At 38.0% G+C, this 20,720-nt stretch overlaps 1 protein-coding gene across 3 annotated transcripts in view; it reads right to left on the reverse strand.

Annotated features, from left to right (window-relative positions):
- Positions 1-20,720, reverse strand: part of cyth1a (cytohesin 1a) — a 50,759-nt gene that overhangs the window by 23,564 nt on the left and 6,475 nt on the right. Inside the window, exon 1 of one of the 3 annotated variants that reach the window (XM_061712509.1) lies at positions 10,788-11,022. The exons of the other annotated variants lie outside the window; for them this stretch is intronic. Coding sequence (XP_061568493.1) covers positions 10,788-10,815 — 28 coding nt within the window. The 5' untranslated portion in view covers positions 10,816-11,022. Of the gene's footprint in view, positions 1-10,787; positions 11,023-20,720 lie in introns of those variants that run through there. 3 annotated transcript variants of the gene reach the window in all.

The following is a 20,720-nucleotide window of genomic DNA, read 5'->3' on the forward strand; positions in this document are numbered from 1 at the left end:
GAAAGAAAATGAGCCTGAAAGAAAGAAAGAAAGAAAGAAAGAAAGAAAGAAAGAAAGAAAGAAAGAAAATGAGCCTGAAAGAAAGAAAGAAAGAAAGAAAGAAAGAAAGAAAGAAAGAAAGAAAGAAAAGAAAGAAAGAAAGAAAGAAAGAAAGAAAGAAAGAAAGAAAGAAAGAAAGAAAGAAAGAAAGAAAGAAAGAAAGAAAAATTCCCGTTGATTTTTATTGTCATTTTTATCGTTATTGGGATAAATGCCAGAAATTATCGTGATACATTTTTTAGTCCATATCGCCCATCTCTACTGAGGGGATGTACAAAAACACGCCACTCCACGTTAGTGTACTCAATTCTGCTTCTACACACAACAAATTATGCAAATGAAAGACAGTGCTAGAAACAATTTCTCCCTTCACTCCATTAAAGTCTTTTTTTGCTGAAGAACCCCCCCCCCTCACTCTCCATTTAACTTGATTACTTTCCTCCTCTTCTCAGTCCATCACGTCTCCTCTCATCCACTCCTCTGCTGTCAGAGCCCAACTCTAGCTCTCTTTCAAGGCAAACTCTTCACTAAAATATCTTTAAAATATTAGTTTATCAAGCCGTCTTCCACCAGACTGTTTTTTATAAAGCTGATTTTACTGCTGCATGACTTTTTGGTAACACAGACAGTTCTTTTACCACTTGGCAAAAAGGCACCCTTCACCTCAATGTCCCTTTGGGATCGAATCAATTGATCTCTTGCCAAAACCAATAGATGTCCCAACTGTAACCACAAGCAGTCTGCTTTATGATAAGGTTTAACGCATTTAGCGCAAACACAAATAATCAATAGTGCCAGCAGGGATGTGCAACATACAGAGCAGCACAATAAGCTCTATTAAATACTAGCATTTGCTCCTTGTAGCTTTTAGCTGCCTTGACAAAAGATAGTCATAATAATAGTAATATTAATAATAATAAAAATGACCGACTCATCTGCTGATCCCTCATCCGAGAATGAAACTCATTACTAAAGCAAATCCCAAGGGTGCTCTCTCTCATATATATTTGAACCCTCGACCCACCCGCCGCCACCCCCTCTCTCACTCACAAAGCCTTTCACTTTCTGAACCACACAGCTGATAACAAAACTGAGGAGAAATTATAAAAGGAATTCCTGTCTTAAATGTGGTCACTCCAAAGAACTTGCCCATCTATGACCTGTTCATTCAAAGCACAACAGACACAACAATGGCCAGAATGAAACGGACCACCAGTTATGGATCAAGAAACCCAGGGGCATCCATCCCAACCTGACCCGTGGGTAGGAGAAGGTGAAGGAGGAGGTGGCTGGGAGAAGGAGCCCAGTGTTTTGCCAAGGAGGCGTGGGGCAGCGAATGGCAGTAGAAGAGAGACGGAGGGAAAGGTGGTGGGATGATCACAGCCCTCCCTTTGTGTCTGCCAGCAGCCTCATTCCTCTACAAGGCCAAAACTGGGAGACTGAGGGCTCAGGCATGCTTGGTTCTACTTGTCCACAACCAGACAACCAGATTTATTTACAAGAAATCAGAATTTGACAACATTGCGATTTACTTATGATGCATCCTGATGAGAGACATCTCAACCTGATTTCTACATGAGGACAAAACCTGTTTGGACCACTTGAAAATCTCAAGTGTCAGTCACTCACACACCATTCACCAACCTATATAACAATCCCACAAGGCACAGCAGAGAATAACAGGATGGTCCCGCAGATAAGTCACACCAACAGTGATGTATAAAGGTCTCGTTTCATTGATGTAACAATGTCTAGGACTGTTTAAGCATTTTAGCGAAGGAGCAGTTACAGAGTTAATGAAATCTGACCAAAGTCCCAAGCGACAACAAGTCACAAAGATGAGGAACAGAGAGAGATCAAGTACCAAAAGATCAAGTACCAAATAAATAATAAATAAATACGTTTCAGTGCAAACCTCGATAAGAAATTCTCCAAAGTTGATCTTCTCTGTCTTCCCTCTCCACTTTCACATATGAAAAGTAGAGCCGGCTGTCCCACTTCTGTTAGATCCCACTGCTCAGTACGAGCCAAACAAGCGTCCACAAGTCCAGCAGCAGCAGGAGGGAGCCTTTCACTTCCAGGCAGGAGAGAGAGATAGTTGAGCTCTCTCAGCTGTGCAGCAGGGCTATCAGCTCGCAGCAAGCTGACACTGACACAGTTCATTTGGGAAAGAGCCATACCCACTATCTCCCTCCCTCCTCTTCCCCTCCACGTGCTCTTCGCTGTCACTACCATCAACATGGAGGCTCCACCCAGTGGTCATTTCTTTTCCTGCCGCCTCCTCTTACACAGAAAATCCCCACACAGCCAGAGTCAGAACGATGCGTAGGCAGACGTAGCAATGACTTTCTACTTTCACTTTCTACATTTGCTAAATATGTCTGGTTGTAGCCACAAGGGGGAAATTTGCATTGATCAATCGAGATAAGAAATCAGCAAGTAGGACAAAACTGGTGATAATTCAGGTCTTAAAAGCTTCATAATTACAACTTTTTCTTCAACATTGAAATCACATTGATGTAAAATGGTTATCTACGGACTTTAGAAGCATTTTGAATCCATCAAACTTAAAAATGATTACATTTTCTTAGCAGACTTCAGTCAGACTAAAGAAAAATGACTGAGGCCAACAGAGCAGAAGCTGACAGAGCCGCCCAAATAATCCCTTAAATATTTTTGATCGAAAACACACCACTGTGGCCTCATTATTTAAATTACATTCTGTTACACCCAAGTCTATTCCTCAAGTGTGCGTGTCTTTCAGAACACAAAACCAGAACATCTGGCCCTTTTTTTTTTCATAATTACATAGTTTGGTGGATGTTGGGAACCAAAAATAAAATCTGATTAATTGCACAGCCTCAAGAGCAACACAAATATTCAGGACACCAAACGGTAACTGTAGGATCATCTATAATCCGGAGTCGAGGTAAAAGTTTAAAGAGAAAATCTATAACAAATCACCCTAGGCTGATATACACAATACCGAGCAAGTGAGATTGCTTCAACAAAACTTTTCATGCCACATGCACAACCTGCTAAAAGCTAATCTCATTGTGCAATCCATAAAAAAAAAATGTGAAATTTGGATGTCTAACTGCTCAATTTTTATCACATAGTGTGCATGCTTTCATCCTTAAGAGAATAAATATGGCAATTTATTTTAAGTTCATGGTTTGTTTCAAAATGAAAGGTCATTGAAAGGTCATTTTTCTAATTTTTCCAACTTATCCATGTACTCAGCACTTGCATTTTCAATCAACATATAATATATAATAACATATAAAAATGGACAAAAAAAGAAGAAGCAAAGTGATTTTTGTATGCAGGGGGATTTTAGGTCTTAGAAAGAAAAATAAGCAAGTGAGTAAATACATAAAACAGATAAACAGAAGTGGGCCCAGAAAATAGAGATTAATGCATCTCTAGTCTAATCAACTCTCATGTCCAGAACTGTCATTTAAAGCATGTGAATATATACAAGTAACTGAGGTTTTCTTTTTAATTCGGACTCTTCCAGTATTTTCTAATGGAGGCGGTCAGCCAATCACAAATGCTAAGCTGTTGTTATGACTAAGTTATACAAGGCAGGCTTTCACTCTCCTGGCCAGACATGTGGCTAGTCATACTGACATTATCACCCCTAAACTTAAGCATAACAAAGGGCTCTGTGCTGCAGACAACTGTGTGTGTTTGGTGTGATAACTGCGGGAGCATTACGCTAATGGTAATGAGGCTTGTCAAGACATTGTGCAAGGTTCCCGGCATTCCTCGTATTTGCAACATGAGTGTGCATTTGCACTGGGTGTGTCTGACGGGAGCGCTTGCCTCATGTCTGCGTGTAAATGGATGAGTCAACGTGGAGCCCTCTGCTGTGCTGGCTGCACTCTGACACTCCACATCTCCACGTTTGCTGAGGTTTCTCTGACCGTCGTGTGTAAATTATTAGCAGTTGTTTTTTTCTTTCCCAGGCGAAGCACCAAATATAAATCAGATTATATGTATGATTTTTACATTATTTTATATATACATACACATACATCAACACATAGCATTATTTAAGAAGAAAAAAAGCCCAAAATGTGGAAGCAGGAAGCAGTGAGAGAGCAAACTAAGTACAACCTATAAGCAATTAGCTTGTGAAAATCACCTTTGGCACAGATATAAAGTTAAAAAAAGAATCGTTTCTAGTTTCTGGTCCACTTTTCTTTACCGTGTTGCTTCAGGTCACCGATGTTTGCGTTCATTAGTGTTCATTAGTCTGTCACTGACAGGTCTCTTAAGGTAGGTCTGTGCTTTCAATGAGCCAATCAATAACTTGATTTTGTTCTTTTTCAGCCACTCTGTTGGTATTTTGGTCCACAGATGAGCTCACAGTCAGTTCAACGACTGCACTTTTTTTTTAGCTGCAAAACAAGCCCAAATCATCAACCCTCCACCACCACGCTTGACAGATGCCAACGACACTGCTATGTTAGATTTGTTTTGTGACAAACGTGCTATTCTGTATAAAGCTGTGCTGTCATAATATTCCTAGAGACTCAGCTTTCTCATGGCAATCAAGCCTACTCAGCCTGACTGTAACTGTACAGTCGTCAATTTTAATGTAAAACTAAGGCCTATAAAGTGTGAGGTGTAGCTCTAGGTTCTTCTGTAATTCCTCTGAGCTCTGCTCCAATTTTGAGTAAACTGCCTGTGGCATCCATTATTGGAAGTGTGACAACCATCTTGGGGGCAACAATTGATCTAAGATTATTATTGAGAGCTGTCCTCCTCGGCAAGGCCACAATGCCACATCTTCTGATTTCAGGCCCCGTTTACACGGAGCAAAAACTGAGGCGTTTTCATGCGTTTTGGCCATTCGTTTACACGAAAACGCAGCTCAAAGCCCCCAAAAACGATCATTTCTGAAAACTCCGGCCAAAGTGGAGATTTTCAAAAACTCAGTTTTCACGTTTGTGTCTAAACAGAGGAAAACGGAGGAAAACAGAGGAAAACGGAGGAAAACGGAGATTTAAGCTTCAGAACGTCACATTATGCACCAGAAACTCACCAGCGTCATGTGTGCAACCTGTGTTTACAATTAGTTTGGCCACCGTCAATATTTTCTTGTATTTTACCTGTTTTATATTCTAAAGTCACACTTAAAAGTAACTCCACTTCTCTGTCACTCCAAACGAAAGACTCGTTCCGTCTTGGAAGTAAAGCCTGAATTATGGTCCCGCGGCGACGCACACCGTACGGCGCGCATCGCCGCGTACCCTACGCCGTAGGCTCTGCGTCGGTGTAACGCAGAACCATAAATCAACCTTAACTGGAAGTTACACGTGTCATTTGTTGATGTTTTTTCCAGGATTCTGATTGGCTGGCATGACGTTAACAGCGTTTTCATGCGAGTCCGTGTAAACGAGGATATTTTTGAAAACGTAGAGGGGAAAATATTCGTTTTTGTAAATACCCGGCTACGTGTAAACGTGGCCTCAGAGAGGTGCTGATCCGCTCTGCTGATCAATTAACCTATGGTAGTGTTTTTATTTACCATTAAGCCTGGGATATACTTGCTGTTGGTGCTTGCGTTCGCGTCCGTTCGCGTGCACCACCAACCACAACGTCGCTCGCGTAGTACACGAGGAGAGCGCGTCGCACCGGCGGTAACCGATAGGGGGCAGTAAGCAGAGCAACAGTTGGAAAAGTGATTAAATATTTAGTAGCAGCGGTAGTAGCAGTAGGAGATTAGAACAACAAACAAGTTAACATGACACCATTGGATGATGTAGGAGATTATAACATTGCTTTGGTTGCAATCTCGGCAAAGGAAACAGCGCCAGCGACCTCCGCGTCGTCCCTTGTGGCAGCTGGTATCTGACCGGGACCAGCTGGTATCTGACCGGGACCAGCGCCACTCGCGGCCACAGCGAGAACTGCAGGTCGCGTAGGCGTTCACTGTCTTTTTGAGAACGTGCACGTCGACGCATCAAATGAACGCAGGATACGCGTGGCGGCCATGATGCGTCTGAACTTCAAGTATATCCCAGGCCTTAGGCTACATGGCTCCTACTTACAATCTTAATTCCTTTGGAAGCATTTCTGGTCTAATGTTTACTTCGTCGTGTTTATTTGTACGTCAGGTCTACATTTTGGATTAGTTTTTGTTAAATAAATAATGGCATGTTATAGTTTTTCCATCTGATATCATAATTGTAATATCATTTTAAGGACCAGGTGATTATTATTACCATCATCATTATTATTATTATTATTATTATTACTATTATCATTATCTTGTAATAAATAAAACCTTAGACTACAAAGCCCCAGTTCTGTACATGTTTGGTTTCCGGCCTTTCTGGCCTTGGACTCTTTAAAGTGAAGGAATGCAAGTCATGACATCTCAGACATGCTCAGACCAAAGTTTTCTGTGTGTATAAAACACATCTCATTAATGTGAACAGATCTGGCAGTTGCCTTCCTTAGTAGAGGCCTATATTTAGTTTAATCCCTGTTGATCAAAGTCCAAATACTTTTAAAGAGCTTAAAGTCAGAAGAATTTTAATTGGCAGTTGTTTAATATTGACAATCACTCAAGCTCTGATGAGATAAAGGTAAATTACATAACAATCTAGAAAATAAAGCATTAAAGCAATTAATGATTATTATTTCAATATTTTAGGGCAATAATGACCATTTTTCAGTATATTTTCTTCCAGCTGTTGCGGCTATCTAAAAACGTATCACAAAATAAAACTGCTCAAACAGAAATAATCTGGTCGCTCCGCGTCCACACATATTTTCTCTGTGAGTCTAATGCTGTGCAGGAATGTTGGACCAGAGGATGTGAGTGGGTGGGAAATGGAGCTGGAGAATGTATAGTGAGGCTATAGCTTCAGTCTAAACCAAACACACAGATGGCCGAGCAGAAAACACTTCCCACGGCTGAACGCACACACACACACACACACACACACACACACACACACACACGCACGCACGTGCAATCCATCATCGTGGACACAAAAAAGGAGCTTTCTTTAATAATCCCATTTCTGTTATATTGGCATTAATAGTTTTGATGGGCTGCTGTGGAGGCATCTCTATGTTTTCCCTCAAAAGCGGAAGTGCTGTTTCTTCACACAATGCGTGGCTGCGCCATCTGATGCAGTTAGCCATGATTCTTATCAGAGTTACTCTACTGTCAACATCCTCTTCTGCCAGACAAACAACTAGATGTCCAGAATAACTACATGAGAAATCTGGAAAAGCCATTGTTTGTTTATTTATTTAGTTATTTTTGGCCATTGCCTGCCAGCTACACCACAGTCTTTATTTAGCCTAAAACTTGCCTGCAAATTGTTACTACCTGCATATACTGCAATTCCACTTCCCATCTGGCTTCCTGTTTGTGCGCCGCCGTCATTGACGAGAAGTGAAAGCTGAGCTTAAAGGCAACAAAATATCCATTATTTCACATTCCTGTGTTTAAGCTTCCACCTCCATCACAAAGAAACTGTATGCATAATCAAAAGTTCTGTTCAAGTAGAGCATAAAAAAACAATGCTTTGCAAAAGAATGAATAGATAAATAAGATCTCAAAGCAGCAACGCATTTCAGTATGCACAAGTTTGGTTAGAAAAAATTAAAAACAAATGCTTTCACTTTGGAATCTGTGGCAACCATCATTTTTAATTTCTGGGCGCCATCAACAGAAGCAATCAAGAGTTATGTCTTGTATGAGGAAAAAAATGTTGAGGCAGGTTTATACTTGTTGGTTGCAAACCGCAAATGCAAATTCATAAATGCCAATCCTCTGAGAGGAGAGTCGAAATATGAACTCCAAGAAAAAAGGTACAAGATAGAAGGGAACAGGTAAGAACTTATCAATTCTAGGATCATTATTGGGGTGGGGGCAACAACAAACAAACATGTATAGGATATGTTTCCAAAAGATGAAAACACTCTACAGAGTAGGAATGGGCGATATTTTACCGTTCACGATGTACCGTCCAAAAAAATTCCTCACGATAAGAATTTGTCATCTCGTGGTAAAAACGATAAATTCCCTTTGATAAAGTTTTTGTGTAAAAATGATTTATGGTTTTGCGTTAAATCCACAACGTACGGGAAGGAAGGAAGGAAGGAAGGAAGGAAGGAAGGAAGGAAGGAAGGAAGGAAGGAAGGAAGGAAGGAAGGAAGGAAGGGAGGAAGGAAGGAAGGAAGGAAGGAAGGAAGGAAGGAAGGAAGGAAGGAAGGAAGGAAGGAAGGAAGGAAGGAAGGAGGGAAGGAAGGAAGGAAGGAAGGAAGGAAGGAAGGAAGGAAGGAAGGAAGGAAGGAAGGAAGGAAGGAAGGAAGGAGAGAGCAGGAGGAAAGAAGGTAGGAAGGAAGGAAGGAAGGAAGGAAGGAAGGAAGGAAGGAAGGAAGGAAGGAAGGAAGGAAGGAAGGAGAGAGCAGGAGGAAAGAAGGAAGGAAGGAAGGAAGGAAGGAAGGAAGGAAGGAAGGAAGGAAGGAAGGAAGGAAGGAAGGAAGGAAGGAAGGAAGGAAGGAAGGAAGGAGAGAGCAGGAGGAAAGAAGGTAGGAAGGAAGGAAGGAAGGAAGGAAGGAAATGAGCCTGAAAGAAAGAAAGAAAGAAAGAAAGAAAGAAAGAAAGAAAGAAAGAAAGAAAGAAAGAAAGAAAGAAAGAAAGATACATTCCCGTTGATGTTGATTTGTGTAACAAACATGGCGGATCTGAGAGCGAGATAGATTTATAGTTGAAAAGGTGGAGTTGAATTGGTATTTTTTAATCGTTATCGGGATAAATGCCGGAAATTATCGTGATACATTTTTTAGTCCATACCGCCCATCCCTACTACAGAGCAAACCAAGGATTGCTGAGATACCAAATGAAACATACACCAAATTGTACTCTGTACAATGAACCCATGTCCCTTTATACCAGTAACTCCATAAAACGAATGACAGGCCGAATGGAAAAGCAAGCTGTAACTCATGCAGAAAGAAAGCTGAAATATGATTAAGGGGAGATGATGAAGATTATCAAACTACCAGGGCATTAGTGCCAAGCAGGGTGCACCATACCACCGGGCCCATTAGAGCTTTCAGCGCCACTCATTAGGGAACCATTAGTGACAACTACTTTAAGTTCCCAGACCACCCAGCTCTAAGTGGCAGAGACAAATGGACTCGAAAAGAATCGACTGCTCTACTCTCATCTCCCTGCCTGTAAAAGCAGAGCAGCTGTGTGCCAGGCGGGCTCAGCAACAAGCACTGAAGGATAAGCGTTGGAAGTTCGGCAGAACAAAGGATCTGTACCCTACAAGAGGATCAGTCTGTCAGAGGTTCACAGTCAGCCAGCGTGATTAACTGTGACGCAAGTGAAGGGTGCTAATTAATGCTGCCAGGCTAACCAAGCCAGGGGGGGGTGAAGGAATCAGCAACAAAGGCCTTCTGTTTCACACCAAAGGCTGAACACTCAGTTGTTATTACCATATTGAAAGAAGAAGAAAAAAAGAACACAAAAAAAAAGGACAACCCTGCACAAAATAATTAAAATCAACGTGTAATGCTGTTATGATGTCAAAAGTTGATAATGAGTTGTTACAGGACAGGGCATTAAAAGACAAAGCTAGCAACTGCATCTATACCTAAACTCTCAGCAGAACTGCTGTCACACCTGTTGCCCACTATTCAGGGAAAAATGGCACTGGGGACGTCCATTGAAGCTCAGTCTGTTAAACCCTTTTCTAAATCTTGTGCATGCATATAACATGCACATAACATGCACATAACATGCATATAACATGCATATAACATGCATATAAGTACATGTTTCTCAAGTTCCCAACAGAATTGTGGAAGAACAATAATTTGACTGCAACATTACAAAAACCAGCAATAGTCATATTCAGTCAACTGAAAAAAAGTGCATGTCATATATATGCATATCATATATATATATATATATATATATATATATATATATATATATATATATATATATATATATATATATATATATATATATGCATATCATATATATATATATATATATATATATATATATATATAGATAGATAGATAGATAGATAGATAGATATGTTATCATTGGCTATATATATATATATATATATATATATATATATATATATGAAGAAAGAAAGAAAGAAAGAAAGAAAGAAAGAAAGAAAGAAAGAAAGAAAGAAAGAAAGAAAGAAAGAAAGAAAGAAAGAAAGAAAGAAAGAAAGAAAGAAAGAAATATATATAAATATATATATAAATAAAAAAAAAAAAAAATATATATATATATATATATATATATATATCAAAGAAAGAAAGAAAGATATATATATATATATATAGAAAATATATAAAGAAAGAAATATATATATATATACACACACACACTATATATATATATACATATATATATATATATATATATATATATACATATACATATACATATATATATATATATATATATATATATATATATATATATATATATATATATATATATATATCAGATAATAAACCAGTCGTATCAGTCGCCAGTAGTCGTCGTAGTAACCCTGGCGGAGTAAATACCAACACAGCAGAAACACACGGTTCACGTTTTTGCTTCCAGATACACTAACTTCCACTGAGCCTCAAAGTACTCAAAAGTTGTTTTTCAGAAGCATAAATGTCCCGGGACCCCCCCTGAGAGATATTTTGGAGGATTAAACTGGTTCCTGGACAGTTTCACTACTCACCTACTCCGTCCTCCGATTTCAACACCATGCTGACTGCGTCTCTCACGTCCGCTCCGCAAAAAAAAGTTTATAAAGGTTTCCAAAAGCAAAAAACTTTGACCAACAATAGTTAACAGTTATCGATCAATTTATGTGTGGACCTGTAAGGGTTCCGATATACAGCGTAATAATGTCCTCGGTAGTTTGTACCGCCAGCTCTGGGGAGTGGTTTCAGAAAGCAGACGGACTTTAACGATCCTTCCCTCCTGAGCGGGTTCCTGTCAAGCCGAAGAGCATGGAACGGTCTGTTTCCTGTGGAGACTTTCACAATAATAGCAATGTTTTAAAGATTGTCAAAGGGGCATTGTTAGAAATGGAATCGAAGATAATATAACATTTCTGTATAAATCCAGAAATGTACTGAATTCCAAGGCCTTGCATTTGATCTACCACTCGTTTATTGTTCCCTATTTATCTTACTGTGTGGAATTGTGGGGATCCACCTTTAAAACCACCTTAAATTCAATAATAAAACTGCAAAAACATAAGGCTGATTACTATGCTCACACAGAGCCACTTTTTCTAAATTCTCATGTTATTAAATTTTATGATTTGTTTTATTATAAAATCATGCAAATTATGTTCAGAGCAAAATAAAAAATGCTCCCTGACTCAGGGAGGTTTTTTTCAATTCAGGAGACTCTATAATCTTAGAGGTGTCTGCAATTTTACTGTTGAAAAAGCTAAAAAAGGTATGAAAAGGAGATGTGTCTCCATTACTGGAGTTAAATTCTGGAATGATGCCAACATAAATTTAAAAACATGTCATTCTCTTTTGGTTTTTAAGAAAATGGTTTGTAAAGATATTTGTGAAGCTTATAAGTGCGATTGACTATCTGTCATGTTACTTTGCTTTTCTGTTGTTTCTTTGCCTTTTGTTGTTTCTTTGCTTTTCTATTGTCTCTTTGGTTTTTTGGAGGTTGGTAGCCAAAAAAAGAAAGTTGGTAATATAGGATAGGCTTTTATAAGCAGTTTGCTTCAGCCTATGCCTTTTCAGTCATTGTTCAACACATGATTATAAGTTTTGTGTTAAATGTCAATGCTGTGCACAATGTTTTTTGGTGTTGTGTTGTTTTTGTGTTGTCATGATTGAATAAACTTCATTCATTCATTCATTCATTCATTCATTCATTCATTCATTCATTCATTCATAATAACGTACATATTTTTAATTTGTCATTTTCTTTTACACGTCCAACACACACTGTGGCTGAGGACTTTTGTTACCATGTCCTTGTCTGGCCTTATGTCTCATAGGACATAAACCCTGACAAATAAATGAAATGAAATGAAATGGCCATTCTTGTTGTTCTTATTAAGATAGTTTATTTTGTAGAAGAAAAATACAGGTATGACACAAATCAAATGTATTTAACAGCTGAAAATTCTGGCTTTCTAAATTACATTTGTTGGAATTAATGGTATTTGTCAAGAAAAAATAGGGAACAAAAAATGCTGTTGGAACTCTAGTAATATTTTCTGCTTTCATGAAAGTCTGAATTATTTCACTGATGACAAACTACAACTACTACTACTGCTGTCATTTAGCAGACGCTTTTATCCAAAGCGACTTACATCTGAGAGAAAAACTGATAAACATATATTATTCATAAATTTAATTCCAACGTTCTTGTAAAACAGCTGAGAGATGAGCCTTGCAAGTTAAATGTACATTTTGCTCTAAGTGCATTTTCCTCCTAAAAAATACTTTGTTATCACCAAACTTATTTCCCCAATGATGTAATGAGGAAGTGTCCACATTGTTAATGTACACCTGTGGATGACTCTGGAGTTAATGTGCCACCTCCCTTAGAATTTTAGCTTGTTTGTTTTTTATTCACCAGACATGCAAGCTCATATTCTTGACTGTGTAAATTTGCTTGTCTATTATAAAAAACGTCTTTAATGCATTGCATCCTTTGTAGTCGCCGCTAACACATAAACCTAATCTCTGGTTGAAGACACCCGAGTAGATCAAAGACATTTTGTTAGATTAGATTAGATTGTCCTTCATTCCTCCCTCAGTGGGGAAATTCACTTTGTGCAGCAGCAGTACACACAACACACACATGCAGCGAAAGGGTAAAAAAGTAAAAAATATATACTGTAATTACAAAATATAAACAGTATATACATTGGAATGAAAATACAATTAGTGCAGTACGAGAAAGAAAGAAAAACAGTGCAAATATAATTGAGATTCATTGCACATGTAATTTTGCCTGGGACCAGATGATGTGAGTGGGTGCGAAATGGAGCAACAGAAATAGTGAATGAAAATAAGGCAAGAGGCATACAGCAGTTAAACAACTCAATGATAATAAACGACATTCATTATTCCGTTTTTAGCAAGACAGACGTCAAAGGAAGCAAAAATATGTTGATTAAAATGTAGACTCTTAATTTGAAGGTACTCTTCGTCTGTATCCGCTGCCTGTTGTCTACAGAGCGCAGACTGAAACTGGAGTAAACTAATCTGATAACGCGCCGCGCTGCCGCTCTATTGCCTTGGGCTCTGAAGGCTGATTTATGGTTCCGCGTTACACCAACGCAGAGCCTACGGCGAGGTACGCGGCGACGCGCAACCCCACGGCGTAGACTCTGCGTCGATTTAACGCGGAACCATAATGTAGGCTTGAGTCTGTTGTTGGGACAGAGTGGGGGGCGGGGAGAGAGCTGCACAGTGTTTGACTGCTGCTGATTTTGCTCATGTTGTTGCTCTGGATTTACCACATCCGCAGAAAGTAGACGTGTTTGAAGTCTGTTTTATACCTCAGAAACAAACGCATACGATTTTTTTTTAGAAAAATAACAACAACACCGGTTTTGGGGCAGAGACAGAGAGATATTAGAATAAAAAAAATAGACCATGAATGTTACAACTCACTGACAACAACCCTTTTCCCCCCATGAGAAAATGTTTCTCTTGGCCCACTCACTACAGCTGATAAATACTAGGTGTATCTTTTCAGGGGTTTTTTTTTTACCATCGCTGATGTTTGTGACAAAAATTTACATTTCAGTCATTATTTCACATCTCAGAGTTTCATAACACTCCAAAAACACGTCAACCGCATGCATTTTGTCATATCTGATGTGTGGAAACTGGTTTCACCAAACACAAATCTTTATGCCTGGCAAATGTATGTGCAGATTAAAACATAGAGGGTGATTTGTTCACATTAGGAGACATCTCAGGTGCATATCTCAAAGAAACACAGAGTGCTCAGTCTCCTTCTTATAAGTGCATAAATTGCAAATCTGGTCTGTTATTCGTACAACACCTGCATCATGGAGTTGCTCTCAGTTGGATAGGATTGAGCCTGTCCCTGCCCGTTGATGAATAGAGGAGGAATGCAGCTCTCACTGCCAAATGTGAGGCCAGGTAGAGGTAGATAACAGATCCTCTTTCTCTTTGCGTCTCTCCATCTGACAGATAGAGAATCTTTCCTATCGGATTTTAACAGTGTTGAGCTCTTACTCAGGAATTAAGACTTTCTAACTCCACCTGAAAATAGTATTAAAACACTGCATGGCATCCTCATCTGGAGAAGGAGGGGGCTCATCTTCAAGCTGTGACCCATGAATGGCTCGATTGTGTGCCACAAATTCAACAACTGACAATGCAGCCTGTGTGAAATGAACTCGATCCACACAAACTTTCAAGTCATTGTTTCTAATTTATCCATTCCCCCGAGCGATGCCGTACATCCGTGCTTCAAAAGCCAGAACAAATGAAAGCTGAGAACCCTTCGACCTTTAGATGAGATCAGAAGTTGATATCAACACATGAAATGTGCAGCTTCTTGATCCACACACACACACACACACAGACCCCTCTTTGAGTAAATGTGATATTAATGACAAGGATATGCAAGATAATTTCAGCGCTATTCATCATTCTGCATTTTCAGGAGTAAAGGTTTTTTGTTCAAGCATGTTAAATGATGCAGCTGCTTAAAAGTTTAAAATACTTGGAGACATTCTTTTTTATATCTACATTATTCATGATGTCTTGTTCTTCTTTGTGGTCGATTCAAATAATAAATCCATGCAGTTTATGGTAAAAACTCTTTGAAATTGAAATTGTGCATTAATACCTTGGCACAGCTCTTTGGACGAATATTAGATTGTACAGAAGAAAGTAATATATTATGTTCTGAAAGTCATAAATCAGGATTTATAATTTATAGGGGAAACAATTCACTTCATAGCTTTAGCATCAGTGAAGTAAAATGAAATCATTGTCTGAAACTACTTAACTACACTTTGGAAGCAAATATTGCACCTTAAATTTCTCAGTATTTATGTTAAAGCTTCAGTTAATCATTCTGCATATCCAGATTAGATTTATACTTTAGAGGAGCCGATGGGTCTGGTTGCCTCCTGGGGATGCTGCAGGCGTGCTCAAGCAGACGCAGGCCCAGAGGTAGAGCCAGGACCGTGGGAATGTCTTGTTGTTTTAAGAGCTGGAGAGAGAGAGGTACTTTCCCTGCAGCTCAACCCCAGATAAGCAAAAATTTAAGGATGGATTTGGATTAACATAAAATGCTGTATAAACCCACTAATCGCCAGCTGTATTTAGTAATGCTACTCTGTAGTATAAATTAGGGTGATTAAAATCCCCTCCAGCTGAAATTTTAACTAACTATTTAACTATTTATACTATATTAAAAAATACAGAGTGCTTTTACTTTAGGCCTGTCCTGTCCTGTTTAATACAGGTACTTGCATACCGTTGGATTGTTAATGCAGGGCTTTTATTCATATTTAAACTATAGAGCTGTTACTTTTCATCTTCATGAGAATTACTTAACTTATTTATTTGAGAGGGCCATATGTGCGTAAATACATAATACTATTTTTTCTATTAGCCCAGTTTATAGTATTACTAATTTAATTTCCACAAATCTTTGGAATTTACAACACTATTTGACATCATGCTGAAATCCTATTATTTCAAAACGTACATGAAGACACCAGGGTCATTGAAGACTGTGTGCAATTAGGTTCATCTTAACAGTGGAAAGATGCCATTATTCTTGCTGGGTGTTTGCCTGAACCAATAACGTAGTTGTTGACTGATACCACATTAATTAGACCAAAGCATGAAGTGTTTCTAAAATGATTCGTTTGCATTTGAGGTTTAAATAACCTCCATTAGATGGGGCACAGTGGTACAAAACATACAGCAGCCGAGAAAACGTGTAAACAGTGACCCCTACAGGTCATTTTTGTTAACTACAAGTTAATTTGCAAGAGAGACAAACAAAGCATGTGGAAAATCCCGGTTTCAATCACGTGGACGCACGTCATTAAAGCATAACTGACGACAACATCCTCATCAAACAACCAGTTATACTTGTGTTTAATATCGCCAAACATTTAGAGATAGCTGCTGGATGAACAATTAGAATAGAATACTTTATTAACCCTCAAATGGAAAATATACCAAATGTATACAAATGTCTCTATCCAGCCTTCTTCTACCAATTTAGGCTCACCTAGGGTTGCCACCTTTCAGAAATAGAAATAAGGGACGTCCTGATTTCAGCAGCGCAGGAGCCAAAAAAAAGCCCCAAAACTTCTAAACTGAATAAAAATTTGTTTATTTTATATGAAAAAGCAAAATCCTTTGATTTAAAGTTTAAAGTGCTTTAATAGCATTGAACTTGCATGACTGTACAGACAGCCAACCATAAAGCAGCTGAAATAGCCTCCTATGCTACGTATGTCCACATCAGCCCAGATGTAATATAGCCTACAGGTGAAGAATATGGTGTAAAAGTTAATTTATTTCAATAATTCAACTTGAATATGGTGTAAAAGTTAATTTATTTCAATAATTAAACTAGAATATGGTGTAAAAGTTAATTTATTTCAATAATTCAACTGGAATATGGTGTAAAAGTTAATTTATTTCAATAATTCAACTAGAATATGGTGTAAAAGTTAATTTATTTCAATAATTCAACTAGAATATGGTGTAAAAGTTAATTTATTTCAATAATTCAACTAGAATATGGTGTAAAGGTTAATTTATTTCAATAATTCAACTAGAATATGGCGTAAAAGTTAATTTATTTCAATAATTCAACTAGAATATGGTGTAAAGGTTAATTTATTTCAATAATTCAACTAGAATATGGTGTAAAAGTTAATTTATTTCAATAATTCAACTAGAATATGGTGTAAAAGTTAATTTATTTCAATAATTCAAGTAGAATATGGTGTAAAAGTTAATTTATTTCAATAATTCAAGTAGAATATGGTGTAAAAGTTAATGAAAATACGGTACAAATCGTGTCCCGTATTAGTTCAATACGGGACGCAACATTTTTTTCTCAAATAAAGGACAATTCCGTATTTTACAGGACGGGTGGCAACGCTAGGCTCACCACACTGTGTTCGAGGGAAAAAAAGCCAGAAATACACACTGTCAGTCCATGTCTTGTGTCATCAAAGAGGAAGAAAATTGACCAAATTAAAAAAAAGTACAGAAGAGCTGATAGATATAAATTGTAAAACATAATGACGCTTGTTTATGTGCAACTCTGCTTGTAACATACAAACAAAATATTTCTCAATAAAAAAAAGCTTCTTGAGAAAGATTCCTGAACAAGAAGTAAACACAAGGCGAAACTCCTGCTATCATTAAGATGAGCAGATTACCGTACACATGCCAGTCATTCTTTGGCATCAGCTGTGCCTGCAGCCGTGCTGTCTTACACATGACTCACAGCCCACATTGATTCTGGAAGCACTGCTCTTTATTCGTAGGTGCAGTTGGAGGTAATGAGACCTTTGGATCAACTATCCTGTAATTGTACGGCTGAGAGGGAGGGCAGACCTGAAGTAAGAGATTACATGAACTCTGTTGTTGCTTTTCTGATGGCTGTGAGGGTAGAAAAAGCTCTGTGTGGGAGGCTAATAACACTGCAGTTAATTGAAAAAGAAGAAGAAAAAGAAAACAAAAACTCCCAGTAACTAACAGCAAATATAGTACTACGGTACTATACTATATATGACCCAGCTTCTGTCAGAAGTACCATATAGTTCTGACAGAAGCTGGGTCAAGGAATGTAAGAGTAGGCTGTGAAATACTGAGGACTTTTGCTAAAGCAAATTGAAGTTATTTATTAAAGTTGAATTAAAATATTTTTATTAGGGGGTAAGGCACAGTTGAACAGGAATAAACAAAAAAAGATATACAGTCTACCTCCTTTTTTTTTTTTTTTTTTTGATTAAGAACAGAACAAAAATCCACACAAAATAATAGTGACAAATACATGAAAATTATTATATTCTTATATATAAGTAATATTTAAGTATTAAAGCTAAACAGTATGAATTAAAAAATAGATGAATAAAAAGGGGGAGAAAAAAAAGAAAACAAAAAAAAAAACCCAAAACAAAAGAAAAGTAAATAAAAAGATAAATAAAAAGGAGGAAGAAAGAGAGGAATGAGAGAAGAGAGGGAGGGGGGGATCCGTCAATCAGGAGGCAGGGACTGGAGAGATTGGAAAAATGTAAGAAAGGGAAGCCACTTATTATAAAATTTGTTGCAACTACCCTTCAGTGAATATTTAATCACTGAATTAAAATAACACAAGGCTTTGTTTCAGCTTAAAAAAAAAACCCCCAGAGAGATGGTCACAAACCAAAAAGAAAAAAGAAAAGCTGGCAATCAGGGCACTGTACCCTCGTTTGAAATGAGCTGATAAAGCAAATACTCAAACACACAAATGCTGCTGATGGCCTGGCTTTTGCTTCCACGCAGATCCACAGCAGCTGGGGTTCACACAGGACGACGGCCTGTCCCGGCAAATCCCAGCCGCACCTGTTTCCCAGCATGAATAGTAACTGTGCTGACAATAGTCATCTTAATTACTATCCTGTCTTTGTGAGTGATCTAATCCGCTATCACTGACACTGTTGAGCATTTTGAGCACATAATGACAGGAAATGGTGACTGACAGTAACATTTACAGAAATCTTTCCACAGGTTTCGAGATTTAGCTGTCAAGGGGAAGTGAAAGAAAAGATGGATGGAGACATGAATATACACTATTTTGGGGAAGCAAGACATCATTACATGAGGTTATCTACTTAAGTTCACTGGTGGCTCCTTTCACAGCCACATCCATCATTTGGATATATTTTGACTGATTTAATAGCATTAAAGGTATAATTTAAGCCCCCTGGACAAACATTACATGAGTCACGCTTGAATCACCGGTGTGATTCACGATTAAAAACACAGACACAGTTACAGTACAGCATCATCACCCCACAAGGGCCAAAGATGTAATGTCTGTCTTCGATACGTGACACGGAGCAGGTAGTTGGCAGTGTAAGGCTCCAAGATCAGCCCATATGAAAAAAGTTTAGAGGGAAAAACATCAGAGACAAACTAGAGATTAATTTATAGAAAGCGGCAGTAAAGACCAGAGGTGGGTAGTAACGAGTTACATTTACTCCGTTACATTTACTTGAGTAAGTTTTGGGAAATTTTGTACTTTTAGGAGTAGTTTTGAATCACTATACTTTTTACTTTTACTTGAGTAGATTTGTGAAGAACAAACTGTTACTCTTACTCCGCTACATTAGGCTACGTTGAGCTGTTACTTTTCTTTTATCCCTTTTATCCGCGTCAATCTCATGACATCACTGGGTGATTCTTTGGGAAAAATGTTAGTTTTTTCATGTTTTGTCACATTTACACAGACTTACACAGACTCAAACACACACAGAGTTTCTATGAGTTCATGGGCTTGTTGTAGTTCTGGTTAAAAAAGAAAAGTATAAGGCTTGAAATTTTGTGCTACTTGTGCTTAATTTATTTTTTATTCTGTTATTATTTTATTATTTATTAAAGTACTTGAATTTACTTTATGATTATTTTAATTTAAGCTATTTTTTATGTTTTATTAATTTTAATTTATGTTATTATTTTATTGATTTAATTTGCCTGAAGATGATTATTTTGTACTTTTGTCTGTTTGAATGTTTGTGTTAAAAAAATAAATCAGACGTTACTCAACAGTTACTCAGTACTTGAGTAGTTTTTTCCACCAAGTACTTTTTTACTTTTACTCAAGTAATTATTTGGATGACTACTTTTTACTTCTACTTGAGTCATATTATTCTGAAGTAACAGTACTTTTACTTGAGTGCAATTTTTGGCTACTCTACCCACCTCTGGTAAAGACGAATGTTTTCAGTTTTGTTGGTCAGACAAAATAAATCCCAGCAAAGCTGCTGCCATTGCATTTTTGAAAGCGGAACATGCGTGACGACTTCTCTCTTGAATAACCTAAGCGAAAGGAAATAAACAAATGAATCAACTCTTTTTCACACGCAACTCTAGTGCTGATTCCAGTGTTTCAAAATCACAGAGACAGCAAAGCTTCCCCTTGGTACACACTCAGTCAGCTGATTCACCACAACCCAACAAGGCTGCTGTAGTCGTGCCAACACAGACGCCAAACACTCCCGACGGAAACCTGCGCGCCACCCTGCAGCTGATGACCAATCCTAAATGATATATACACAAATCAGTCTCTTTTCAGATGTTGTCACTACAGCAGTCACTCACAGGGCAGAGGTTTACAAGGTGTCAAATAAGCTCCCGCTTAAGCTCCTTCTATTCCTGTCCAACTGTTGGTGTCTGTCTCTGGTGAAGCCATGCGTTAACGCCAGTGGACACACAAACACACACTCTCCAACAGGTAATCTAACAGAGAGGAGTCACTCAAAATTATTGACTTAAGTTAGTGAGGGTTATAGGGAAGAAGAACTTAAAGGGGACCTATTATGAAAAATAGTGATGCACCGATTGTTCGGTAACCGAAATTGTTCGGCCGAAAATGGCAAAAAAACACTTTCGGTGTT

The sequence above is a fragment of the Cololabis saira genome, chromosome 21 (genome assembly GCF_033807715.1).
Source record: "Cololabis saira isolate AMF1-May2022 chromosome 21, fColSai1.1, whole genome shotgun sequence".
NCBI classification, from domain to species: Eukaryota; Metazoa; Chordata; class Actinopteri; order Beloniformes; family Belonidae; genus Cololabis; species Cololabis saira.